Source organism: Ciconia boyciana, chromosome 6 (genome assembly GCF_034638445.1).
Source record: "Ciconia boyciana chromosome 6, ASM3463844v1, whole genome shotgun sequence".
NCBI lineage: Eukaryota > Metazoa > Chordata > Aves > Ciconiiformes > Ciconiidae > Ciconia > Ciconia boyciana.
Window position 1 is genome coordinate 51812039 of NC_132939.1, and position 27486 is coordinate 51839524.

A 27486-nucleotide genomic window follows, 5' to 3' on the forward strand; every position below is an offset into this window, starting at 1 on the left:
TTAGTTGCTAGCTGGGGTTAAACCACGACAACCAGTAAGTTCAGAATTCTTGGATGAATATTTATTTCAAAATTCCCAGCTATCATTTTCTGTTTGCTCTCCTGGTTGCTGTGTTTAATTTTGGAGGAAGAATTATGAACTTAATATCATTTGAAAATTTACAGAAATGATGGGCAAACATCTTGCAAATCTGTCGCCTCCCACAAAAATTTCTTCCAGATATTAAGTTCTGATTTTCTTTGCACACATTTTTCATTATTCTAGTGAATACATTTAACCGCTGTTTACAATGTTTTGGAGACATAGTTTCTGTTTCCCAGATTTTAAAATGACTAGGAAAGAGCCTGCTCTTCACACTGCTCATTGCGAGGGCTCTGTGAACAATTTTGTTTCCCCACCAGCCCAGCTGATCAACGAACCACCAAGTTGTTTTTCCTAACTTCCAAGAAGTACTGTCTTCTTCACGTGGCCTACCTGAATCAGCGTCTCCAGCTCTAGCTGGGTTACACAAACGTGCTCCCGAAGAAAGTCAGCCTTCTCTACCGCGATTGTGTTCTTCTGCCTACTTTCGAAGGGCTGCTCCAGGGCACGGAAGACAAGTCCTCCCGTCACGAGGTAAACTACCACCACAACAAAGATGGCCACCACTGTTTTCCACTTCATGACTGTCTGCAGGCCTTGAGAAGGGGCTTCCATGGTAGCAACAACAGTGGCTCGGGAGGAAACGGAGAGTCGTGGAGGTGGGTAATGCCCGTTAGTTTTGGGCTCAGGTTCACAAGCTGGCACTGGTGAGGGAACAGCCACTGAAACACAAAGTAAAAAAATCTTATTCAAAATCAAATACCCTAAGGGTATGACCTTGATCTTCGTATACAACTTTCCTAAATACTATTTTCAAGACTCTCACATAAACCATGTTATTCACATAGATGCGATTCTTCTCATCTGGAAGGCTCCATGTGTGTTTTGTCCATCCATACACAAGCCACCTCAAGGGTTTGCTTCACCCTCTAGAACTAGAACTTCACCCTCTAGAACTTCACCCTCTAGGCCAGCTGCATATGCAAAAATTTCAGAAGGATGCAGAAAACCATTTATCCAATAAGAACATGAAAACTTTGACTAGTTAGGATATAAATTACACAAAGTGGTGTTTGGTGAGGGACCCTGGCAGTGATTTATGTCCTTAAATCATAATACTAATAGTATTAATAGTGCTAGGAAATTGAACTGTTAAAGATCAGTGATCACTGCCTGGCCTGGTATTGACAGAAACACAAAATGCTTTGCAAACCACAATGCTGTTTGGCTCACCAACATAAGCAGGCCCATATTATTTACATGGATCCACAAAACCATCACTTCTGAAAATGTTTTTTAAAGCCTGGAAGCTTCACAAATTTTAGCATAAATCATTCTTCAGCCAAAGCATACTAGATATCTGAGGTCAAAGTCACTCACATGCCAAGCACAATGATGGACCTCCCAGCTTGGGACTAAGACACTGTATAGCCCAAGTGACCTTAGCAGTACATCAGAGCTAATAAGCACTGACTACCAGCCAGACTTATTAGCCCAACCATTATGTCAAGCTACCAAGGCATCCGAATCAAAGCTGGCTCGCCTCCAAATAACTCAGGTGTCTCAGCATCACACTTCCCCACTCTCTGTTGCCAATGTTAGCAATGGCAGGATGAGGCCAGGTTCTTCAGCATCCACTGGTATAATGGTACCACAGGCAGGCTTTAAAGATGCTGGATTCATTTTAAACCAAATCCCTGCTGTAATCTTACCATGGTGTAGCTGTCACTGGCCTGTAATTTCTTTGAAACTGGATTGATTTATTTCATAGCAGACCTAAATCAGATTACAGTTAAAATACAGTCACTTTAGCTGCATTCTCTGAACTTATTCCCAAAGTGCCTTTGCTGTTTTGCTGAGAAATTAAAGCAGAAGGATTTACAACATCTGATCAGAGTGGCACCGTAAACTGATTCTATACAATTTGAACATACAACGTGATTACACCTTGAGTTTGAAGTGGACTACTACTCTTTCCCAATAGAAATCATTTTACGATACAGAATAATTTAAGAACTCAGCTGTTTACTACAGTCATGTTTTCCTAGAAGCGATACATCTCTGAAGCATTGCATCGAGGACAGAGCTTCTAGCTTACTTGCTAACCAATAAACTACAGAAATCTATAGTTGCTTTACACTTACAGTTAATATTTCTTTTCACATGTGACTTGGAGGCTCCAGATACTAAATAGATTAGAAAGGATCCAGAATCAGAGGGAAAGCCTCTGTGGTTGATCCCCTTTGTGTGTATCTCCATTTTGCGACACCCTGTGGCACAGATGCTCAGTTTGACCATCAAGAGGTCATTATGGTTCCCAACGCTTACCAGCCAGGATGGAGTGACATCAAACTTAAAAGGATACTGTCTATTACCTTGACATATATTTTACATAAGTTCTAAGAACTTAAGGTGACAATAGGAACAAGAGTGACAGTATTAGAAAGAAGTCACTTTTTTTGTAAAAGAGATCAATTATTTCATTCTCTACATCTTCTGAAAGGAAAGGATTATTGTAATAGATACAGTGAGTTCCAGCAGGAAATATCAGGGAATTATTCAGAAGAAACGCAAAATAGAGAGGTTGTGTGAAGCAGTTAGAACCTCCCTTGCTCTATAGGCAAATATCTTAAATCTGAGTCACAACGTCTCCTTACTGATCTAAATAAATTTGAGTATTCCCAGAAGTGTCTCAGCTGATGTAAATCAGTGTAACATAACTTCCATGGATTCCATGGAATTAAATCAATTTACATTACTTAGACCCCATAACTTCTGTGTATATTGTGAATCAACACAAAATCTGCAAGCTTGAGGCCTGATTTTGCACACTTGAGATTACTCAGCAAAATATTCTCAGGATTCGAGGCTCACACGGTAAGAAGAGAGCAGAATTCATATGACAGAAACGGCATGCTACAATTTTTTGAAACAGCTATCCACCTTACCATGACTGGCATAGTCCAGTGTAGGTTGGGTGAGCCTTTCAATAGAGAGAGATGCCTGACTTTGATATCTCACAAATGATAAGTCAAGAGGAAGAAAGTCAAGAGATGGTAGAGTTAGAACAGCTTTTGTGAGTTTTCTTTTCCTCTCTGCTAGTATAAATGTTGTTTCTTATTCAAATCATATTTCTGGCAAAGTGTTAATAACAGCTTTACAGTAAAATCATGGACTGTTTGATTCTGTCTTCAAAGGAAAATGTGTTGTACTGATTTAAGAACAAGATGGGAAGTTAAGGGTAGGGTTCTTATAAATATTGTGTCACTTAAACAGCTCAATGGATTACTGTGCTCAGCTTGCTTATCTCTAAAATAAAAGATAACACTTTTCCTAAGAAGAACTGTGTCAAAGTCTTTCATTTTCTGCTATTAGTAATAGCTACCCTAAGTGTATGTAGAAATGTTGATACTAAAGTATTTTATATGATATAAATTAATACACAGGGACACTCTACTAAAGCAGCTAGTTGAGCAACTGATGTATAACAGAGACGATCTTCTTACAAGGCTGATGCAGAAGGCACAATGGCAGTCAATACCCCAGAGATGTTTCAGGGTAGATTTTAAGCAGCAGTGAGGTATTGGAAAACCAGTGTAGATACTCCGTCTAGCAGCTATCTCACTCTTCACAACAAGAGAGTGGGGTTAGTGCCTTGAGCACATGGTAAGAAGTCAGAATTCCCGATTTCTAATTGGAACTCTGGCTCCATGAACCTGTGCTCTCAGAAAAGTGCTACCATTCACCTTTAAACCACAGTTTCACCAACTAGAAAAAGATAAAATAGTGCTTACTTTTCTAACACAAGTGTCCTGTAAGAATCCATGTCTGTACAATTTTTGAACAAACATATGAACATAAAAGCTATATAAACTTCCAGAAGTTTAACAAGTAGTTTTACTAAAATCAAAGGATGGACTACAGTGGCAATTCAACAATGTGCAGAGATACACAGTTTAAGAAAATGAAGGACTACATAATTTCTTGGCTTTATAGAGATAGTTTAGACTATAGTTTAGGACAAATGTAGGGCAAAGGAGAAGATGATATGTTTACAATAAATGCAGAACAATCCCTGCTTTATTTATCCATGTTTTTTCAAAACAAGCTGCTGTTAGAACAGGCTTTTCCCAGAACAGAGTATCATCCATGTCTGTTTGTTAAATCATATGAAAGAAGACTTAATCTGCCTCACTGAAAGCAATGATGAATCTCCATTCACATGCATGCACTAAATTAGTAGACAGGTAACCTCAAAGGAACACACCAGTGGTTCAACACAGGCCTTACCCCAGTAAGAGGATGCCGGTGGGGAAAGAAAGGTGAATTCCTGTTTGTTTGGATAAGCTTCAAAATAAAGTAACTGAAGATATTGATGTTACAAGTCAAATTAAAATGTTGGGATCTGTACAGTTGTTCACCTCCAAGAGTACCACACTACCTGCACTTGATGTACTGATGAACAGTACAGCCAGGCCTCCCATTGATATGTGAGGAGCTTAAATACCTGAGATTTCTGCTAATATTGGTGACAATTAAGGAATCAAAACTCTCACTCACTGACCATCAAGAAGACTGGGGCAAAGCTTAACCCAACTTAAGCAGTTGGCAGTTGGACTAGATGACCGTTGTAGGTTCCTTCCAACTGAAATATTCTAATCTAAAGCAAAACGCTGTAATGCAAAACATTGGAGCTATTGAAACCATAAGACATTGCTTCAGGTTAAAAATTGTCCTTTATTACTGCAGGTATGCTTTGCTTTAGGAGACTGATGTTTCTAAGAACAGGTTAGACTAATTTCTGCCAGAAATGTTTAGGTATAGTTGGCCCTGCTTTACAGCAGCAGGGTGAGCTAGATAACCTGTTATGACTGTGAAAATAGTTCTAATTTAAAGGGAAAATCTCCAGACAGAGAGGTTCAAAGTACAGCCACCTCAGAAGGACAGCTTCAAATAAGAGCCAAAATGCTGAGAGGATGCTCAACTGGCTTTTGACTATGAAAACGTTAAGCATGGCTTTGCCACACTGACCTATATCCTGGCAACTATCTTACCCAATGTGCCAAGAACATAGGAGATACCGAAGAAACCTGGTTTTAGAGGAGAGTTTCTCAACTGGTTTAAACCAAATACAATTTCTTTAAATTAACATACCCTCTTCTGTGGTACTGCTGTCACAATTTTTATCTGTGAAAAAATGTAAGTCAGGTTTAATGGAGTGTCTTATTTAGTACTTTATTTTCTTCCATGTTCCGGTGTTAAATGAGCACACAGGAATGTATGTACATTTTAATGAGAGTATAATAGAGTATTCTTGACACATCTGATGCAGGTGTTGCTTTCACACAATTCAGCACAGAATTAGATTGAGGCATATATACTTATGCATTCATAAACCCAGCAGCTGGCTTTAAGTTTAATACATGAGTTGATCAAAAATGAAACTGGACATTTCATCTCTCATTTTAGTGGGTCCATCCAAGGGAGACAACAAAGTACTTTCAGCTCAAGTAAAAAGGTTCTTTGATGTGCATCTGAAGGCACGTACCAGTATGTTTCCCCAAAATCCTCATAATATGATGGGAGGTTTTTTTAAAGAAAGGAAATTATGCTTTCTTCAAACATTTACATAGTCAAGCACTCAAAATTTCCCATGGAGTCTTCCTTATCTTCGCCTTAAAACTAGAAGTTTAGTTCAAATTATAAAGTAATCTTAACATGCAGTCCAGTTTCACTGAGAAAATTCATGAGCAAATCACCCTCCCTACAGCTTTCACAAGATCCTACATTGAGTTATCAGCACTTGCACATCCTTCCTGTAGCACTACTTAATAAGCCAGCATTCCCTCCTGAAGTAATTTAGAAATACGATATTTTGTCAAGTGTATGAAGTTGCAGAACAGAGAACTGGAGCACCAAGCCTCAGAAATGTCTGTGACATGCTAGCCAAGCCCACTACAGCTTCCCTGAACCCGTCACTAAAAGTAGGTGGATCTACCTTCTCTAAAATGGATCGTAAAGGACTGGGGGATGAAGAGACTCCACTGCCCATGATTGTTTTAGCGTCCTAGCAGGAGCCTCACTTATTTCATTTTCACTGGACAGAGTATTTTAGTTGTTTGTGTTCCCCCCCACCCCTCTTCTCAAATGGACAGACACTGAACATCAAAAGGCTTCCTGATTGAACAGTGTGGAAAGGCAGAAAAATGAGCAGCCCACCAGTGGATAACATATGATCCTGCACTCCAAGGCTCTGGCTCATCTCCAAACAGAAGTTCCTGGGGGATATGGGTATCTACCATTTGCTTACAATCTCACAACCTTCCCACAGACTCGCTAAAGTGATTTCAGCTACTGGCTGCTTGGGTTAAGATAGCAGGTCTGTGCCTGGAAGTCAGAGCAAGGATAAGAGGTATGTTAGAGAAGGGCTGAGGCAATCAGTGTATTAAGCTACCAGCTACATGAACTTCTCATGAATATGTCACAAACAGAAAATGCATGCGGGTTTATGGATGAAGAGAATTTGTGTGTCCGACAGGAAGCGGGTGGTTGCTATATGCATGACGGAAGTAATGAAACCTGGAAGTTTCTGTCCATGTGTAATGAAAAAATCATCAAGCCATTAAAATTTTGCATTATGAGGACATGGCTAATCATTTCCACTACCTGCTTTGGTTGCTGTTCCAGCCCCCTCCCCACCCCCATTCTTCATCTCTATCTGTTGTGGTTTTTTAACAGGTTTTGTAAAGTAGAGAGCACCCATTTAACCAACACAATGAATGTTGGACACTGAGCACTCAAAAATCTGATGCTGGTTTAGAAAGTCTGGCTTTCAGAGCAAAAATCCCAGTAGACAATGATTGTGTCTGCCTTTGTGTTTGTGCAGCATCTTTGCATGATGTGGGCTAATTAACAGGTGACATTTCAGCTGTGATCAAGAAATGGAAGACAAAATCCTGCCTGCAGGCTACGATTATATATGGGGCAGAACACTAGTATCCCTGGGGCTGTTGTTCTGGATTGAGGCATAATAATAAGCACTGCTGTCTAGGGACCACAGGATCCATACAGCCATGGATCAAGAAAACTGCTCCCAGTGCTGACGTTTTACATCGGTTTGGCCCCGGTCCCTCTGCATATCCCCAAGGTGTTCAACCACACGACTTGAGCAGTGAAAGTCACTGCGAGCCTGCCACACAAGGGGAATTTCACCCTACTGTTTGTACAGCATTTTGCTGCAAACTGCCATTGAAGTGAGAAGCATTACTATTACATTTACTGTTTGTGAAAGCAAAGCTTGACGTATTGTTTGTTTGGAAAATGCACAGAGTGCCTCCAAGCATAAAGCTTTTCACCGCAGCAGTACCCCACTGGTTAAATCTAACACTGTTTTCCCTGAAGTGGATTGTCTAATGCAGTATTAGTGCTGCTGACTTCAGCAACATCTCAGCAGTCTGCTGCAAATGCAGTCATCAGTGGCAAGGCATTCAACAAAGTAAGGAAAGAGAGACAGGTAAAGGCAGAAAGGGCAACATACATTAAACCAAAAAGATTGAATGTACTGTTAGAAAGAAAGTAGCACTGATTGCTCCCAATTGCTCCTTTCCCAGAGTGGGGCAGGGAGAAGGGAGGAGTAGGTTAGGTTACAGAACTGCGTAACGAATAAAGTCACTGTTTGCTTCCTATTATAGGATAATGCCAGTGAAATAGAGTAAAAGTTCATATATTGAGTTGTCTCTGTTGGTGGGGAGAGAAATGTCAGTAATATGTACGAGAGGGAATTATGTCTAACCATTGCTTTGCCATCCCTGGCAGCAGCGTTGGGGAAAATGTCATATAAAAAGGCTTCTGCAATTTTTGTATCATTTGTCATATATTCCCAGCTAGTGCTTAAAATTATGATTCTCGGTAAGTTTCCAAAAAAATCTACATAATTCTGCTTCATCAGTTATAATTGAAACATACTAATTAATAGCTCTTGGAATACCCCAACTGCTTAATTGATTTGGAATGCAGTTGTTAGGAGAAAACAAAAAAACACCACTGTTTTATAATGTGGCTTTCGTTCTTCTTCATTAGAAAACTACAGTTTAGGCAAAAATAAAAAATCTTAAACAGCCTAAATTGGAACATAGTAGAAATTAAGAAATCAGTGTGGTCTGAGTTAAGGCCTCTCTTTCTGTAAAAAGAGCTTCCCAACCATGAGACTCTTCACAGAGTGGTGATGCCAGTGCACTGGAGATCAGAAGAACCAAGGGGAACTTAAGCCTTTTCTCTGTTCCTGGAGAGCTTCTTTAGTGGCAGACGAGAAACTTAGTTATGCAGTAAGTCATCAGAATTAATCTTGCCTTCCACTGAAGGACACTGATGCTCCTATTTGATAGCAGTTTCTTCCAAAGGACAAATCTTGTGGGAATCTTCTCCATTTTCTACTGTCCATACTACCAGAGGATCACTGCTTCCATTTAGTTGTGCAGCAAGTGCCTGACTGAAACCAAGTACCTGGCTATCTGGTCTCCATGACAGTGTATTTGTTTTAGGTGGCAAGGTGTTGGTAGCAGGAGGTGTTGGTAGCGGGGTGGCTACAGTGATGGTCTCTGTGGGAGAAGGTGAGGGGCTGCCCCATGCCGGACACAGCCAGTTCCTGCTGACTCCAACAGACCCACCACAGGACACAGCTAAGCCCATCAGTGAAGCTGGCAGCACCTCTGTGAAAGCATAGTTAAGAATGGGAAAAATGTTGTGCAGGCAGTGAGGCATGATGAAAAAAAGTGTGAGAAACAATCCTGAAGACACCACGGTCAGTGAAGGAGAAAGAGGTGCTCCAGGAGCTGTAGGAGATATTCTCCTGCAGCCTGTGTGAGTTTTGGAAGAGACCACGGTGGAGCAGGTATTTCCCTGTAGCCCATGGAGAGGACCACACCAGAGCAGATACCCACACTGCAGCACATGGAGGACCCCCAGACCAGAGAAGGTTCATATTTCCTGAAGGACTGCTGCCCGCGGAGAGACCATGCTGGAGAATGTTTATCCTAAAGGACTGCAGCCCATAGGAAGGACCCATGCTGGGAAGGAGCAAGGGAAGTGTGAGGAGGAAGGTGCAGCCTAGAGGAACTGTTATGAACTCAGCACAGCCCCCCATTCCCCATCCCTCCTGCACCATGTGGGGTGGGGAGGAGGAAGAGGAGTCAGGAATGAAGGAGTGAAGTTGGGCCTAGGAAAAAAATAAAGGAGGGGGAAGGTATTTTAACCTTTGTGTTTGTTTCTCACCATCCAAATATATTTTAATTGGCAATAAATTAAATTAATTTTCCCCAAGTCGAGTCTGGTTTGCCCATGATGGTAATTACAAGTGAACTTCCTGTCTTTATCTCGACCCACTAATTTTTCCATCTTATTTTCTCGCCCTCTCCTGTTGAGGAGGAGTGAGAGAGTGGCTGGGTGGGCATCTGGCAGCCAGCCAAGGTCAACCCACCACAGACAGTTTGCACAGGGGCAATAAAGGTGAGGACACAACTCAGACTGCATTGTTCAGCACTGTTTTTCCTCTGAGTCTAACCAGTCATGGAGTGCATATGGATTTTGGTGAAAAAGTCATCAGTCCATTACAATCATGCCCTAAGAATATCAATGTACAGAACAGGACTTAAACTACAGTGATGAACAGGAGTTAGCTACAGAGAGAGCAAGCAGCCTTCCAACAATAATGCCTTTTTGTCGCTCTCTACTGGAGCTGGGTCAATATGGAACAAAGACATTCATTTGTCTTGTTCAGTGGATTTGATTTTTTCACTTTTTATCATCTTTCATTCTCATTTTTCCTTCCCACACATAAGCATTTTATTTAACTCATTTTCTGTACACATTTAAGAAAATGGATGTTAGCAGCATACATTTTCACATAAAGCTAAATGTCAAATTCATTAAATATTTCATGCTGGCAGGAAGTACATACACTCTTAACCAATCAAGGAAAAGTAGCAATACAATGTGATATCTCTGACTGACAATTTTAAAAAATACTAGAAAATCACAATCCACTTGCAAATGTTAAATGGCTAGAAATTGGGAGCTAGGTAAACTTGACTGGTTGGATTACTTATTAATCTAGTTGTGATTAGTTTAACAAGTGTGTAAAAGGTTAAAAAGTCTATGCAATTACCATTCCCCTGAGCTATGCCATGTCCCTTTGTTTTCAGCAGATTTTGTGAGGCTGGTACTCTCTCGTATTCTATCATTTCACTGTAGCAATTCTGAACCTAGTCTCCCTAAAGAGATAGAAAAGAAGTATGTACAAGCTAATTTAATTTTAGTCAATAAAGTATAGTGAGAGAGAGAGGAGGGTCTGAATGCCATTTTTATACTTATTGTATTTCTGAAAGGCGCTGCCATTTCTAATTGTAAATTCTTTAAAGCACAGAAGAATGGCAGTTCAAGCATCCATCTCACAAGGAGCTTTCAAAGCAGGGAAAGGAAAAACTCACAAAGGCTGCTTAGGAAAATAAAAAGTCTGCAGGACTAAAATCTCAGTGCCCTTAACCACATAAAAAACAGAAAATCTCACTATGCCAACAAATCCAATCCTAAATCAGTTTTTTTTCTATGTCCTTATTAATAGTTACATATTATAATTATTTATTTCATAAAGAATAAACTCTTCAGAACAAGGGCCCTAACATCACCAGTGTTTAGAACACAAGTGTCACTGCCTTGAATATATTACAAATAGTAATAATTACCATATATCACTGTCTTTCAAATCATTCTGGAAAAATCTGATGCTGGACAACAATAATTTTCCTTAATCTTTCATGTGACGAATTCAAAAATATTTTTAGGCTCCTTGCAGACTGATCCAACTTTCATTAATATTTGCACAGAAACCTGGTTCAAGCCAAGAAAAGCTGGGTAGCTTTGTTAGCATAGTGCTAAGCTTCTCTTTATAGGGCTAGCCACTTAGCAGGACATTTTTTGTTCAAAACAGTGCTGTACCAGATAGGTTCAAGTTCACAGTTTCCTTGGGTTGGCCTAGCTCAGACAGCAGCGTTTAACTCTCACCGAATACAACTGTGTAGGTATAGCCTAGACAAAAAAAAAAAATTGCTTAACCAAGATCACACAATAAATGACAAGGCTGGAGTAGAAATCTGCTCTCCTGCTCCCAGACTGTTTTAAGACCTATCCAAAAAAGCCACTCCTATTTTGGACATCTGTACCTTATTTCTTTATGTCCATTTTTGGCTTCTGCACAACCTTTCATATGACTGCATATAGTTAGCAACCAGTGAAGATGAAGATATGTTTTTCTTTCTTCAGGCTAATAGAAAAGGGAAGCAAACTCTGAATGGCACAGAAAAGGCTGCTCTATTCAACATCTTTCTCCGCTTCACTTATCACCAAAATATTGAATGGTGACTAAATACTGACATGCTTCATTGTAACTGAGTGTTAACAGTACAGGAATATAGGAGAGAATGAGTTAGCAAACTACAGGAGGCAAACACTGGATCTGTATTTAAAGAATATGGGAAATATCAGTCTCTTCCTTCAATCAGTTTTGACTGATCTCTGATCTTGGTTTGAACCACAGTAAATCAAACTCCACCACATATTCAGATGTGACACAGTCATCTTTTCAACATCTCACTTTGATTTTCATTACAACTTTCCAATGTATTCTCTTAGTATAAATGAAAATGCTGTTTGGACTAAATGTGAACTGTAGTCTCACAAATGAAAATAAGACACTGCCTAACTGAAGACAGTGACGAATTCGTCCCTAGATCCCTTAAGAATAGGGCGAGAAATAACTGATTAACCTGTACCAAGGAAGTAGGGGATTATATATTAGGAAAAAGTCTAGCTACAAGGATAGCTAAGCATGGGAACAGCCATCGAGATATTGAAACCTCCTTCATTGGAAATATCTAAGAACAGGGCATAAAATCATCTGCCAGAAATCATTTAGGTCAGTGTTTTCAATCTGTGCCCTGCATATCCCTATGGACCCAAGAAGAAAAGCTATCAGTGAAGGGTAACAAAGAAAAACAGCCTAATGTTGTAGGCTTGTATTCTTCATCCAGGATGTGTAAATAAACTGGTGAAATGTTAAGGGTATAAAAAAAAAAAAATTCAAAATCATTAATCTTGACATTCTAGTCCTGACTCACAGCAGGAAAATGCTCTTGGAATCCTTTCCCTCCCCTTCTGTGTAAGATAGTCAAACACATCAATATTCCTCTTTGCATCAGTTGTGCCAAGTCTGTAATAATCTTTTGTGATTATTTAAATATCTCAAAGCATTTCACAAATAATAGATAAACCCCTGCAACACTGAGGAAAAACAATACTGTATGTGTTCACAGTTTGTCTCATGTAAACACTGCCACAGAGATGTTAGCAAATTAATTAAATTCAAGAGTAATTTTGAAAGTTGATTAAAACAAGGTCTTTGTCATACGTGCATCAAGCAGGTACAATGATTTGTCATCGGTGTATTAGCAAATCTTCAGGTTCTTTTAGGGGACATGCTCTTTTCCACTATACATGACCAAATGCTGGTCTGTCTGTTACAAGATTAATAGACAACCATAAATCAGACTCCTTTCTTTTCTTGGTTATAAAGGAAAAATATGATACCCATGTGTAAGCTGCTTTTGCTGATTATTTACAAGAACTTCCAGATTCTGACCCAGCCTCTCTGCTGTCAGAACTGCAGTCGGAGCCTGCCCACAAACCTAAAATGGACTGCCCAAGAGTTACTCTCTTGCAAACACAGCCTTAGAGCTCCTGCCTACTGAGGCTATGCAAATGGCAGGGAAACAACAGGAAGCCCAAGGCTGGCTTGCGCAGGTATCAGCCAGAACTTATTCACTGACATTAAAAAACTCTCTGCAAAAGTCACGGTCATGGGATGCTGGGACACTTTCCCCTCCCTCCTCCCTCTCCCAGGCACTGCACTTTTCTAAGGCATACATGACAGCTCACTGGTTGAAAGAATGGATGTGCTAAGGCAGGACGTGAACTCCAGGAACAGCTGAAAGCATCTTTGTTTTTTTCTTTCTGGTTTGGCTTCAGGACAGCAGTCCTCGGGGGTTCCTAGCTAACACTTATTGGCATTAACATGAAGATGCACTGCTACTGACACCATTCGTAGCATTACTTACAGAGCTGCCAAGTCCAGACGAATACTTGAGGGAGATTTGTCTTGTGCTGGAGTGAGATAGTACACTGCTGGAGGGCAGTTCGAATTTTGTGTCCCTTGCTTTGCTTTCTCTCTCTCCTGACCTCTCTTCCACCCTGCCCTTCTCCAAATCCATCCATCTGCTCTTGTCCCTCACTTCTCTCCAACCGTGCTGGCAGCGTGGGAGGCAGCATACCCGTAACTCCCTGCTCAGTTCCTCTTCTCGGCACTCAGCTACCCTCCCCGTTGCCTCTGACACTTGAGCCCAGAGCAAGGAGCCAAGCACATGTTCACATGTGACAGGACTCATCAATGAACTTCAGGTATTGGAAAGTGGAAAATAGAGTAGAAGAGCATTACAGTGAGGAGCAGGAAGAGTTGAGGGGAGATTAGAAGTGATTGACAGGGGCAAGTCCCAAATAAGGAGCCCTCTTGCTTCAAGATTGGTGACTATGTTTGTTCCAACACACTCACTGGCAGCAGTGCTATCATCAGGTTTATGAAGCTATTTATAGAGAAACTGAGTACAGAGAAACCCAAGAAAAATTCTCCTGTTTCCCTTTCTGAAATAAGCCTAAAACCAATAGATCGCTGCTAAAACCTGTTTCCCTAGCATTAGATCAGTATTTCTTGCTTTTGCTAAAATTGGAAGTTCTAGTTCATGCAGGTCTCTGCTCTATCAAGAGCCAAATAGGAAGTAAGTGCTTTTGGCTCAAGATCTTGGGGTATAGAGATGACTTTGTGAAAAAGAGTTCCTTTCAGAAGAGATGAACATACCATTGTTTTCCTTATTAGGTAATATATAGAAAAACTGCTTTCTTGTCAGTATGTCACAAGCCTCGAGTACAAGCACCAAGGAATAAATAGCTGCTCTCTGGTTCTCTGCAGACTTCACCTTTCGATGAAAAACAGACAGGTTGAAGCAGGGATGATGATGCTTATCCATAATCTTCTTTTTAAAGACTAATTAAAAAAATTCCATTTCACCATGACATGCCGTTGGGTGAAACAAGTTGATTACTTTTCCTCACCAGGAAGTGTCCCAGGTTTCCAGTAACATTTAGGAAGAGTCTGAATCTCTCACTACAGGAGTTCAAGGTGTTCTGCTTCGAAGTGCTCACAGGATGATGTAGGGTCAGGGTTTTAGCTGGTGTCCTTCTGCTAGAACAGCTGGACTGGGATCTTCCAGATATCCTGTCCCAAGGACTCACAAAAGAAATTTAGCCAATGGTCTCATGGTCAGACCAACCAGTGAAGGAAACCTAAGTCTTGCAACTGAGCATAAGAAGGCTTGTGTACAAAGGGAAGAACATTCTTATTGACAGAAACCTAGTAGTAAGACAAGCAAGTGGAGGAGACAAACAACAAAGCAAAGATTCATGCTGGCCTTCCAAGCAGGAAGCTATCTAATCTACATGTGAAATGTGATCGATGCTGGCTGGCTGCTGGGGTACAGCCTGACAGTGGACTGAAGGAATCTCTTGATCACCTCAGTCATGTGAAGGGGACTCTAGCAGCACCACTGACTATAGTATAGACAGGAACTGTAAGATGCCAATACATTGCTCAGCTGGGGCAGTACAATATCTCCTGCAGGACTCTCTTAGGTTAATAGCCAAGGAACAGGAACAGATCTTTTACATATGAGTAAAGCCATAAAATATAACCTCTAACCCCAGAATAAGAATAGAGTCAGTACTAATTGTTCCCCTTCAAAGATTTCTTGGGGCATCCTTACGGATGTATCTGTGCATTACTGACCATACCTAAAGAGCTCATACTAATGCTCCTCTGCAAAAAGAAGAAGTAAGAATTTCTGCATCAGTCTAGTGGTGTCTTCCCCAATCTGGCTAATGATTAGAATCTACAGAAAAATATTTTTAATTCAAGCAAATCTAATTAATGATCCACCACTTCAATTAAGTGACAATTTCTCAAAGTTTCTGGGCAACAGCAATAAAAGTGAATCTTTCATCATGGGGTAATGGTCAGAAATCTTGTAAGAAGCACATCAATTGGGCTATATTTCAGTTCACTGGAGCTATACTATTTGCATATCCTGAGGATCCAGCCTATTTAGTGGTCTTAAGTTCTTATACACAGTAACAGTCTTACTTAAAGTGAACGAAGGCTTTTCAATACTTTGAAAACCTATTCTGGAACAGGACAAAGAATACATATAATATAAGATAGCTATTACAAAATTACTCTGTGCAGAAAAGATCTTTCACAAGGAAGATAAAGTTGCTGTTTGAAATGCACTTGTTCAGCATACCCATTTTCATTTTCTCTTATTCTAAATTCTTTATAATATATATGTTTTTCTTTTACACTTTTGGTGTGTAAGTTGCATCAGTAAAGATGCCACAATCAGAATGATTTCCCTGTCCAGCCTGCATGTAAGACAATTATTAAAAAGTGACTGTGAGTCAAAGAGAGCTCAGGTAAGCAAAACGAAGTAGGTTAAAGAGACTTCAGACCCATTATGCTGCTCATGGCAGTATATAATAAACAGAACAGATGAACAGTGTCACTGGGAGGCTGGTCGGGCACACAGAGCTCCAGGTCAATGCCAGGCTCATTCTGGCTGCGCAAAGCTGGCTTGCAGTTTGCTATATATAATTTAGGGTATCTTAGATGATAAGGAGTCTGGTACAACAACTGAATTACACAAGAATTTTCTTATCTCATGCTCAGCTTCTATTCAGATAATACTGTAGAAATAGAGTTGTAATTTGAACTATGATAAAACTTTATAGCTACACAAGTATGGCATCTGCTGATATGGTATGGCTTCTAACATCTCACAGTACTTCAACAGTGTTGCCATACTGCATCCCTGACATGTAGCTACATGCATTCACAGATCAGACTTACAAAAGAGATAGCTGTGGCCCTCTAATCAGTTTTGCCCACAATTAAGCTTCACCTAAGCAAAAATATGCCTGCACAGTATATAGCAGGTGGACATGAACTCATTCTCCTGCACTCAGAGCTGGTGAAAGCAAATGAAATCACTGCTAATAATGCCAAGCTCAAAGTAGTATTTTATAACTTTCAGCAGAGCCGCACTATCCATGGCGGTGTAACTTCTTGTAACCCCCAAACATGCACAAATTGAGAATGAATCCACCAGGAAAAGGTGGCATATACCTGCACTAAATCCTCCTAGTGAGAAGCTTCCCAAAGCCACTTAAGCTGAAGTTCAAAATATGAGCAGGAACAACCCTTGTCTCATTTCTTTCCTTTGCTCTAATTTGGAACACATCCCATTAGAGGCAATACAGATGTAGTCAAATTGGTCAGTGCAGCCTGGAGAGTGATTCTGCTGACCCTAAACCAAACATCTACCGGAAGTTCTCCAGGCTCCGTTAACCATATTTGACTATATCTCCCCTAACCACAGCAGGACCTTAGAAACTTAGAATACCTCTGCATTTTGGATACCTACCCATATTTAGGTGTTTTATTCTCCAACTAAGTCACACTCAAATGGCGTAATTCAGTTGCCTATCCATATCATACACTACCAAATGAGAGGTCCTAGGATATCCTAATTGGCCTTAAGCTGTTGCTCCAGAAGGGCAGAGGTCTCCCTTAGGTCCATTATCATATATAGCAGGCCTATGCAAATGTCTCAGCTGCCTTACAGTCCCTTAAATGGCAGCAGATGCCTATTTTTAGAAAACTGAATGAACAAATAATGCCTGGTAGCAATGAGAAATTCAGGTCACAAGGTTACACGTCAGTATATCATTGTAATCCAGTAATGAACTCTGCTTCTCATGAGGGCAAATTAGTATGGTGGCTGTAGCATCATGAAGAGGTGGCTCTGGTGCTGTTTCTGTAGCTGTCATGATTGCTGCTACCCAAGGTCTCTCTGCATGACCCTTTCTTGTGCAATCCAAACTTAGCAGTCTTAACATTTAAGTAACCAGTGATGGATCTGAGTTAACCGAGAGGAATGTCTTTGAGATGTGTGAGCTACTTCCTTCATTTCAGCTGGGAGTTTCTGTAGTACCATTTCTTTTACAATTCTTTCATCATTGAGGTTTTTCACACATAGTAGCTAGTGACTGCCTTTTGTTTCTTTAAAATGAAAAGCTGAAATTTGACAGGATAAAAGCCCCGGACAAGCTGTCAGTGTGTATTTGTTTTCAAATCATGCCAGTACTATTATACTACAGTATCGAGTAAGAGAGAAATAATCCAAGCACCCTTTAACAGCATATCACTGAATCTTAAGAATCTCAGTGGCACAAGTTTAAGGTGCCAAAATCCAAATCCTCATCCAGTAAAGTCAGTATCATGCTGTTTTTTCTTCCTAGGGAAGAAAAGATGAGTCAGTCCTGCTGAGATATGAACATATGGCTCTAACAAATCTAGGTACTCCAAGCCTGATCCTTAAAGCACTGTGATGATCCTGTAGGATAGTGATACCAAAATAACTTGTATTGCTTTGTAAGAAGATGGTTTTTAGGGTGTGAACTTTTGTTATCCCTTACTAGTTAAACAGTCTATTGTCTTCAGCAAACAATGGTCACACAGTCATGCATAATCTATGGGTTATCAGAAAGACAGAGAACTGTTAAAGATCTATTGAATGCATCTCTTTGGGGGCAGAATTGAGGAACAAATGGAAGAAACGTAAGCATGTTTCTCCAATGAAGGACTAGCCAAATAAACTGATCATCATCTATTAAAGTTACTTACTTCATGCGATGAAGATATTTTGTAATATGTCCATAAGATTATTTATACTGTGCTTTAGTTTTGCTCATAGAGGAGGACCCTGATACATGCCTGAGGAACCAACAGAGAACATAAAGATACTTCTTTTTTTTTTTTAAATATGCCCTAGGTTACATGCTTACTTCTAAAAGGTAGAATGAACATCATGTGCTTGAAAACAGATAATTCTAGTTGGAGGCAGTCAAACTTGTCTTCGTGTCCACCCATTTTTTTTTCAGAGCATTTTCAGCCTTACCACAGGTACACTCTTTTCATTCTGCATTTTCTACACCTCTGGCAGCAGATCTGACCCTGTCACACTTTGGGTCCTTTCTTTTGTAATCTACATTACCTGAAGCAGCTTTCCTTTGTCTCTCCTTGTTAAGTCTTTATTTCTTTTCAAATGTCCTCTAAAATTTCAAATAGCAAACTCAAACAAAATGCTAGACCTAACTATGTCTGGACTTTTAAAAAAAATTGAACCCACTCCCAGACTTTGCAGCTGATCACTACCCATATTCAGGACTCCAGATCCTAAGTGCAACAAGTTTCAATACCTTTTGTATATTTTATATGTCATGCCCCTTGTCACAACTCTAGTTTTCAGCAGGATGTTCCACTTCCATTTTAAAAACAGAAAAATAAAATGAAGTCAGGCTTGTGTATTCTCTTCCACCTTTTTTTCCCTCTATACAAGTTTTGGTAACAGATTCTATCACTTTACTGGCTTTCATTTCCACTTCCAACACTGAGATATATCCACATTGAAATTTCCACTCTAACCTCAAAATCTTATCAGTGATCTCCTATGCTTGTATTTTGTGACATCTGAATAACACATAATAATACATGCATTTGGGACACTTTGCCAATAATAAGATTTCTAAAAGCATAAAATTTGTATTAGCAGTTAAAGAAAATGATGAAGTCTGAATTCCTTGTCTCAGCATTCCCAGACCTAGGAAATATCCCCTAAATTCTGTGATTCATTAACATGGTAAGAGATTCATAGTTCACTTTTGAAATGTCATTTTGTTTAAATAATCTGAGTTAACGTTTGATTGTAACTGTGAAAAGCAGCCCAGAAAGTATGTTGGGAGAATAATAATGGTTCATGGACTAAAAAGGATTGGTACTACCACCCTGAAGTAAAAGGGTATTTGATATGTGCTGTTCTCACTTGTTGTTTTACCTCATTGGGGTAACCAGTGAGAACTGCATGGCATGTTATTTATGAAAGTCAGTGGGTTCATCTTAGAGCACATTTTCCATTATAGGTAAAATGTTTTTCATACACATGCTTTATAAACACTAACAATAGAAGTATAACCAATGCCTTGGGAACTAGAATATAAGCAGCCTCCATCTGACAAAGGCCAGGTCCCAGGATATTTTCAGTTTCTTACAGAAAACAAGAAACAGAGGCATTCCTATGAAAAAGGTATTTAAAAAGGTAGTATTTAGCCTTTTGCTGAATGTCACTTCTTTTACATAGAAATTCTATAAAAAACAGACAACTGTTCAGCTTTTATATTCTCTGCTTTGGCTTTTGCTATTACACTGAGATTATTACAAAATAAAGGTTAGGCATTCCTATCACACTGAATTCTGTAATACTCTACCTGTTGAATACTAGTATGTTTGTTACTCCTTTCTTATCTTGACCTCTTTATTGTTCCCTCCCCATTTCACTCCAGGTACTTACCCTATTTACAATACAACAACTAGGGCCCCTGTTCTCCCAGTAATTCCAGGCACTCCTTTACTTTTAACTCAGTAAAGCCTGTGGGGACAACACAATTCTGATACTTTTAAAATGAAGAATCTCGTGTTGCTCACACTGTAGCGAGTGGTAAAAGTCCTAGCTCTGGATTAGATCAAGAGAGTAAGAATTAAACTGTATCACCATATATATGCACTCTCCTGTCTGAAGCTGATAGAGTCCACACACTAGCTACAGAAATCCACATAAACACCAAAAAGTGAACCAAAACCTACCCACTTACAACTGATATCATATATCTTTCTCCCAAAAGCAAACTCCATCACTTCAGGTAGCATCAGTTTTCAAGAGTTGCCCAAGGGGCTTTTCAGTCCAAAAGTCTATTAATGGATTACTCTTGTACCGATGTGGCAAAAAATAGCATTGGTATTCTTCACTGAAATACTAATTCTGTCTCAACCTCTCCCATTGCTGACAATTCTACTGCTCTCCCTGTCTTAGACTTACAGCTTCATATTGCTTTTGATTCTTTTCATTCCCTTTTTCTCACAGTACAGATGACATCTTAATGATACCCTACCCTTCATCTTTCTTACCTTGACTAGAGTTCAGTCTTTCCTCACTATTAATAAGAAAGCTGCTGTCCAGTCTTTCACTCTGCCACTTTCTTATTACTAATTTTACTTTTCTGAATCCTTAGTTCTTCCATTTCCGGGGCATCCTAAAGACAACAATGATGAAACTAACAGCTTTCTGCTGTCTTTCTTCCTCTCCTGCTAATTCAGACATATCTTCCTATCTCTTACCGCATTAGGGTCCACAGTATTCATCTGCCTCCCCTGCAGGCTCCACATAGCCTTTAGTAAAGTTCTGATTTCTTCATTCTCTTTTATGTGTTTTCCAAAATCTTCAAATTTTCCACCTTACTGTATTTGGCACTATTGCACCTACACCATGCACTGCCAGGAGTGTCCTCTTGTTTATCCAATTTCTATTCTCCTTCAAATCTCTCTTTAAAATAAACTATTTACAGTTGTTCTGCAACCCATGCTTATTAGGCACAGCAGAGTCTTGGTCCACCAGATGGGTCGGTAGCCAATATGATTTTGTCATACAAGTAGCACATTGTCAGTACCTTGCTGACCATGGGTCATTTGCTGGGATTAGAGCTACTTTTTTACACATTACAGCTTTCCATAGCAGTCTTCATACACTGAGCTACTAAGAACTGACTTACTACTGTAGAAAGACATTATCTAACTCACAGTTGCACCCCACTTCTTTTCATACGTCTTCTTGAAAACAGAGGGCAGAAATGAACACCCTCATTCTACTCATCTATGCCTTTATAATCAAGTTTGCCTTCTGCATTAGTCTCTTTGAATGAAAGGACAGAAAAAGCAGGAACTGCAGCAGTCTGTAACACTCAGAAGGCAGCATCAGTTTAATTTATACTGAGTAGCTGATGCTGAAGATTTTTCCAACAGTCATCGAGGGATGATCCAATCCTGATACCTGCATGAAGACATTTGAGACTCAGCTCAGTTGTCCCACATATACGTGTCCAGTGCTGCTTGAGGTGTCAGGTGAGAAATCCCATGGCAGTTGACACAGGACCTATGGAAGACTTGAGCCCCTCTGGAGCAGCAGCTGAGGGAACTCATGTTCTGGGGAAACTTCTCTAATGGGAAACTTAATTGAGTCTTCAGTGTCTGTAAAGAAGTACAAGTAATCCTAGTTTCCTCTAGCTGTAAAGCACAGAGATAACCTTATTTCTTAACGGATGTGATCTGTGTATGATGACAGGCTGTTTTGCTCCCTCTTAATTGTTTTAGCATTTGATTGCAATACATATGCTCTTCCTTCAATAGCAGATCTTAGATTGCTCTAAACAAGTTAATTATATTTCACAACACCCTTGTGCATTAGGTAAGTATTAATATTCCCATTTTGCAGTCAAGGAAAAAGGGAGGAAAAGAAAGAGTAAGTGGCTTACTGAAGGTTAAACAGTAAGTCAGTGGCAAAATTTGAAGAGGAACTCCAGACTCTCAACCACAGCTTGAATTCCCCACAGACCACTAACTCCCATGCTAAATGTGAGGATGATAATAAATGCACGATTTTAGGGTTCCAAACTGCAGAAAGCCATCCTACACAAACGATGACTTTGTGAAAGGACGTGGGAACTTGTATCAAAACTTCAGAGTTCCAAAAGGTCAGTGTAGAGATAAACATCTACCTGGAAATTCAAAAGGCTTTGACAATCCATATCACTGCAATGATAGCAAAAAACTGCAGGCACAAAGGATGGAACAAGACTGAACTCCATTTTCTGCCTACTAAGAGCATCACCAAGATAGACATCCTTCCCTTGGAAAAGACATCTCACTGTCACCCTGCAAGACAGTCATGCTTGCAGACAATTTCTGAGCATATTGGAAACAGTCTCATCTATCCTTCTTTTCTACAAAGAAACAGCAATTTTACACAGATAATTCATAGGAAAAAAAGTGGATATTGCTGTAACATCCAGATGTCTCAGGATGAGGGGCCCACTGTGTTTTAGGTACTGTATAAAAATATATATGCAAAGAGATTATTAGCCAATTTAAGCATGGACAACAGGTGGGTGTAATAAACAGCAGGAGGAATGCAGGAAAGAGGAGAGATGAGAACAACAATTACAAGAATTAATGTCTTCATATGCTGCTATAAACCCAATCTTATATTCTGAAAAGTATAGATGGGAAGTTGTATGAGGTATGAAACCAGAAATATGGTCTTTCACTCATTTCAGTTATTGCTTTGCCTGAATTGCACCAAATGGGAGAAGCAAAAATCAGTGATAGGTAGATCAAACGTTTTATGATTGTGTATATCCAGGCTGATTCCACCAGTAACAAAATGGCAGGCTTGTTTTTTAAAATGTAAGGCCAGGTAGTGTGAGATCCTGTACCCCTACTCAATGTGTCCAGCTCTCCCTAAAATATTCTTGAGGTGGCTGCTTGGGTCTTTTACTCATTTCTTACCCCATTCACTCACTGTATATGAATAGTATGTTTTTTAATCAATATATATAAGATTCTAGGACATATTTCACATTGGATTGTTAGGGACAAGTCCCAGTGACTTTTGGGATGGAGTTTGATCTGTTTGTTAATGGGATTATATAGTTTGATTGCCTGGGATAGTAGGGGACTTCACTGGAGGAATTTGGACCATATATACTTCCTGGTTTATGAAATATTTGGTTTATCTAGAAAACACACTCAGCATTTACAGGGAACACACAGATATACTCTATACCCAAGACAAGTGAAGATACTACACAACAGGATAAAAGCACAGTTCAGTCTCCATGCCCCATTCGTTCCAGTTTAATGGCTGAGAAATCAGCCTCCCATTAGCTGTCTGTCAGACACCATCCCTCATGTCAATTCTATTCTTTTAAACCTGTTCTCTCCACAAAGTCTTTCTATGGTATATTGTTCTTTGCTGATGTGAACTAAGAATACCAGTTTTATGCCAGATGAAAGCTACCAGCAGACTCTAATCTATTTATCTATGTAAATATTTATAGTTCAGTCAGCATTATGGAGCTTGAGCATTAATTCATTTCAATGACTATCATTCTGACCTGGGTTCAAACCAGGAGCATTATTAGTCCCAAGCCAGCCATATCTCCACAACAAGGGCCCTAGCCTTTAGAAATGTGTACAGTTTCTAGAAAATATTGCCTGGAATAATCAGATCTAAACAATCTTTGAGATACCATTGCTGTCATCATTGGACTGCTAGCTTGCTTGCCAGGAACATCAGTTGATATATTTCAAGAACTGTTAGCACAAGTTAGCACAATTCCTACTAGACAAAACTGTGGAAACTGCACGTTCTCTGTCTGATGACCAGAACAGGACACAATCATGCAATATGTACTGAAATGAGCCTGGTATTTGTGTGTGAACATTAACTGGACATGAGCTCTGCTTTTAATACTTAGGACTCTTTGTATCCTTGCACCACCAGCTTTCTACATGTTGATCTTTGTATCTGAGAAAAGCTACTTCAGTTCTTAACTCCAAGGATATCACATAGGATGCAAAACATAACATCATTCTTCACATGTACATGCAGAGAACAGACTACATATGCGACTGTAAATCAAATTCATTTTAGGGCTCTAAGTGATTTTGTGTAGATCTTTGCTAACATTTATATCTGCATAAATATATTTTCATTTCAAAAAGAATGGAACTCTGATCTACCTTGTCTTCTACCCACATCACTAATTCTTCAGTGGGACTATGTGAGTACAATGTCATTGCACTGTTCCTCTATTGGTTAAAGGATTGGGCCTCAGACAACTTTTCCTTACCAATTTGCCTTTTTCCATTCCACCAAATCTTATCTATTTCCTGAGTCCCTTGTAGAATTAGAAATTAACATTTTCTGCTTCCTTCCTGGCTATACATTAGCATCCTTGCTGCCTGGCTAATGAAGTCAATACACTGAGGGGAAATACAGCTAGGATTATGTGGTCCTTAGCAGGGATTCCGCTTGGCAGAGAGGAAACCTGCTGGGTTTGAGGTCTTTTACCTGTTACGGTATTCTATGGTTTTGGACACATTAGTAAATTGTGACCAGCCACCTGTTGGATCCATATGCTTTAAAGCTGATTGCCAAGAAAAGGAGCTGCATATAGAATGCCATCAGTACAGCCTCCTGTGTGCCTTGTCAGGAGAAGGGAGGAAAGGGCTTTTTGCATTAAAAGGCATTTTGAAATACATAAAATGAATTAAAATGAAGCAACAGCAAACACAGATTCAGAAAAGCACCTGGGAAGAGCAAGTTTTCACCACACAGAATTTTGACCCTAGGATAAGGAATATACTGTTATTAAAATAATCAAATCTCTGTTAGCGCTACTATCCATGTGTTCGTTGTGAAGCTGAGGGCAGAGGACGCTGATGTGTCGATTTCAGCCTTCACCTAATTAAAGATGTAGTAAGGCTTAAACTAAAGCTTAATTGTGTATACTATTCAAACAGCACATCAGATCTGCTCAGCAGAAAGATGTCTGTTCTGTTGTATTCCTTCTACACCATGAGAAACTGTTTCTAACATTTCATTTTGTAGACTTGAGGGCACGGAGGATGACAAATTGACCACTAAAACCAAACCTGCGGAATAAAGGTGAATAATCAAAGCCCGTGCTATCACTTCATACTTCCTGCAAGCACTGCTGTACAGCAACTGGCTGCCAGCAGTTCTGCTGCAGACCTGAGCATATGGCTTCAAGTTGCTCTGCTCCTGTACCAATGCACGGAAATATGACACACCAGTATACAAATTACCAGTAGGGTTTTTTTCAGTCACTTCTTCTGTAGGTTGCATATGAACCTCCTCCCCATGCCAGGAAAGGAGAGCATTTCATTATGGTTTATTTTAAAACACCACTTGGATCGTTTTATTGAAAACCACTGCACTGGCGTAAATCTCCTTCCACCATCACACAAACACACTCCCCAAGACAGACTCCAAACCTAACCATAGAGTTTATCAAACTATCCACTTGGGCTGATCATTTGCTAACAGGACAGACTAAAGTGTCTAAAGGTCCCTTTGGGCTTCATTATTTAATGGGTCTTTTTATACCGTCCACACTACGAGTTATATTGCAGCAGCATTTTGCTCCAGTTGCTTGCCAACAAACATTTGCCATCGAGGAGCCTTGAGCAAGCAGTCACATCTGTGTCCACTCCTGTACCACCCATTTAGCAGAGACAATGATCACTAGAAACAACAAAGGAGCCACAGATAAAACAAACAATGCTGTGAGGCAGAGATCACTGCCATCCCAGGCAAGTTTGCCATGGAAATACTCAAGAAAAAGGGAGGGGAGGAGAGGGAAGAGAGATATCAAATATAGAACTATAAAACTCACACCTAGAAGAGGTTTTACCCACACACCCACCCAACCCCACATCTGAGGAGCATTTTCTAACACACTGCAAGGATTGAGCAAGAAAGACTGAGCAGTGCACATGGGAAGCAGACAAGCATCCAACGTCTCCTCCCATTTGGAGTCAAATAGTCTCCTACAAGCCACTAGACACAAGGAATAATAATTGTTATTATTATAGTAATGATAGTAATAGAGAATCACCAACCTTGAGGATCCCAGTTGACCTGTTTTCTTGGAGTCTCGATTGGAAATTTCATCGCTTCCTTTTTGCACAGGGAGGAAAAAGAATTAAAATAAATTCCCAACCTTCCTGTCTCAATGCTGCAGTCAAACAAATTAATTTCAAATTATAGGGAGCCTGTGCTGTTTGACTGAGAGGAACTGGTGGTTGCCAAGGAAAGAAATACACAAATAAATCAAAGAAGGTGGGGAGGGGCGGGGACGGGAGTGGAGTGGAGGGGTTTGTACCAGCGAGGTGAGGAGGGGTGCAGGCACCCCAGCAGAGAGAGGGGAGAAGGGATGGAGTGAGGACCGGAGAGGGTCTGGGAGGGAGCGGGAACGAAGCAGGCTGAGATGGGCAGCGGGTCCAGGGTGCTGCTGGCTCCTGGGGAGGCTCCCGCAGCTGGCTCGCCCAGTCCACCTGCAGATGTCAGGGTGGCGGGGTCCCCGCTGCAGCCCGGCCTCTTTGCTGCGCCCACCTGAAGGGGCACCCGGGCTGGCGAGCCCGCAGGCTTGCAAGGATCGGGGAGTCAGCCAGCCTCCCCACACCCCCAGGGACACCTCCCACACGTACACACACTCTCTAGCCTCAGCCACCCAAAAAAATGAGCCCACCTCAGTTCAGCCCCAGGCACTAGAGGGGTAACAAAAGTCAGCCGTGGGGGGTGAGCCGCAGCGGCATGGCTGGGGCGAGGCTGGGGACCACCCCGGCTGAATGCAGCAGCAGCCTGGCTCGCCGAGGAGAGCCGGAGCAGGAAGAGAAGGAGGAGGAGGAGGAGGAGGAGGAGGAGGGAGCCACCCTATAGCTTTGGAGGGAATTCACGGAGCCCCTCTCTGCACTGGCTTAAAAAGGGGGTGGGGAGAGGAAGCGAGGGGAAGAGGCTGCGAGTCCCTTTGTAAGAGGCGGTGGCGGGGTGCCCTAGGGAGGGGGCAGGCTCCGGCTGGTACTTACTGGGTATCCTTCCCTGGAGGAGGATGCAGGCTTGTTTGGCGGAGTTTGCAGCCGGAGACACGCTCGACTAAGCTACGAGCAGCAGTAGCGGCGGCGGCAGCACATGGCAGGAGTACGGCAGCATCCAGAGCCTCTGCAGCGCAGGGGGAGGGGAAGGGCAGGGGATCGTCCGAGCCCCCGCAGGCTCTGGGGGACCAGGACCGGGCACCCCGAAAGCCAGGGGACTCCTGCTCCCCTTTCTCTCCCCGCTCCTCTCCGCGCTCTGGACAGGGATAGACACCTGGCGTCAAGGAAAGGCTGGCGCGGCAGAGCCGACAGTCGCGGCCAGGCTGCGGGGAGGGGGCAGGCGGGCTGGGAGGGAGGCTGGAGGCCTCGGAGCCCCCCTACGCTCTCAGGGGGCTTCGGGGAAATGGAGGCCACTTGGCGTTACCTTGTGCCATTACCAGACACTCGCTGCTTTCCAAGTCTGCATTCTCCCTCCTCTCCCTCCTGCTCCAGGCTTTCCCTCAAACCCCAAACAGGCTGGTAACACCAGAAAGGTCTCCAGTTCCAGTTACAATACATGCCCCAGCTCCCCTGCCTTAGCCAGGAAAACAAAACCCCAGCCCCTCTGGGGGCCTGAAGGAAGACTG

At 41.1% G+C, this 27486-nt stretch overlaps 1 protein-coding gene across 1 annotated transcript in view; it reads right to left on the reverse strand.

The window, feature by feature from the left end:
• The window catches only part of KCNK10 (potassium two pore domain channel subfamily K member 10), a 72632-nt gene extending 46692 nt beyond the window's left edge, over window positions 1–25940 (reverse strand). The window contains exons 1-2 of the mRNA XM_072865014.1: window positions 25889–25940; window positions 475–803 (exon numbers count right to left, since the gene is read on the reverse strand). Of these exons, the coding sequence (XP_072721115.1) occupies window positions 475–803; window positions 25889–25940 (381 nt within the window). The remainder of the gene's footprint in view (window positions 1–474; window positions 804–25888) is intronic.
• Between the last annotated feature and the right edge of the window lie 1546 nt (window positions 25941–27486).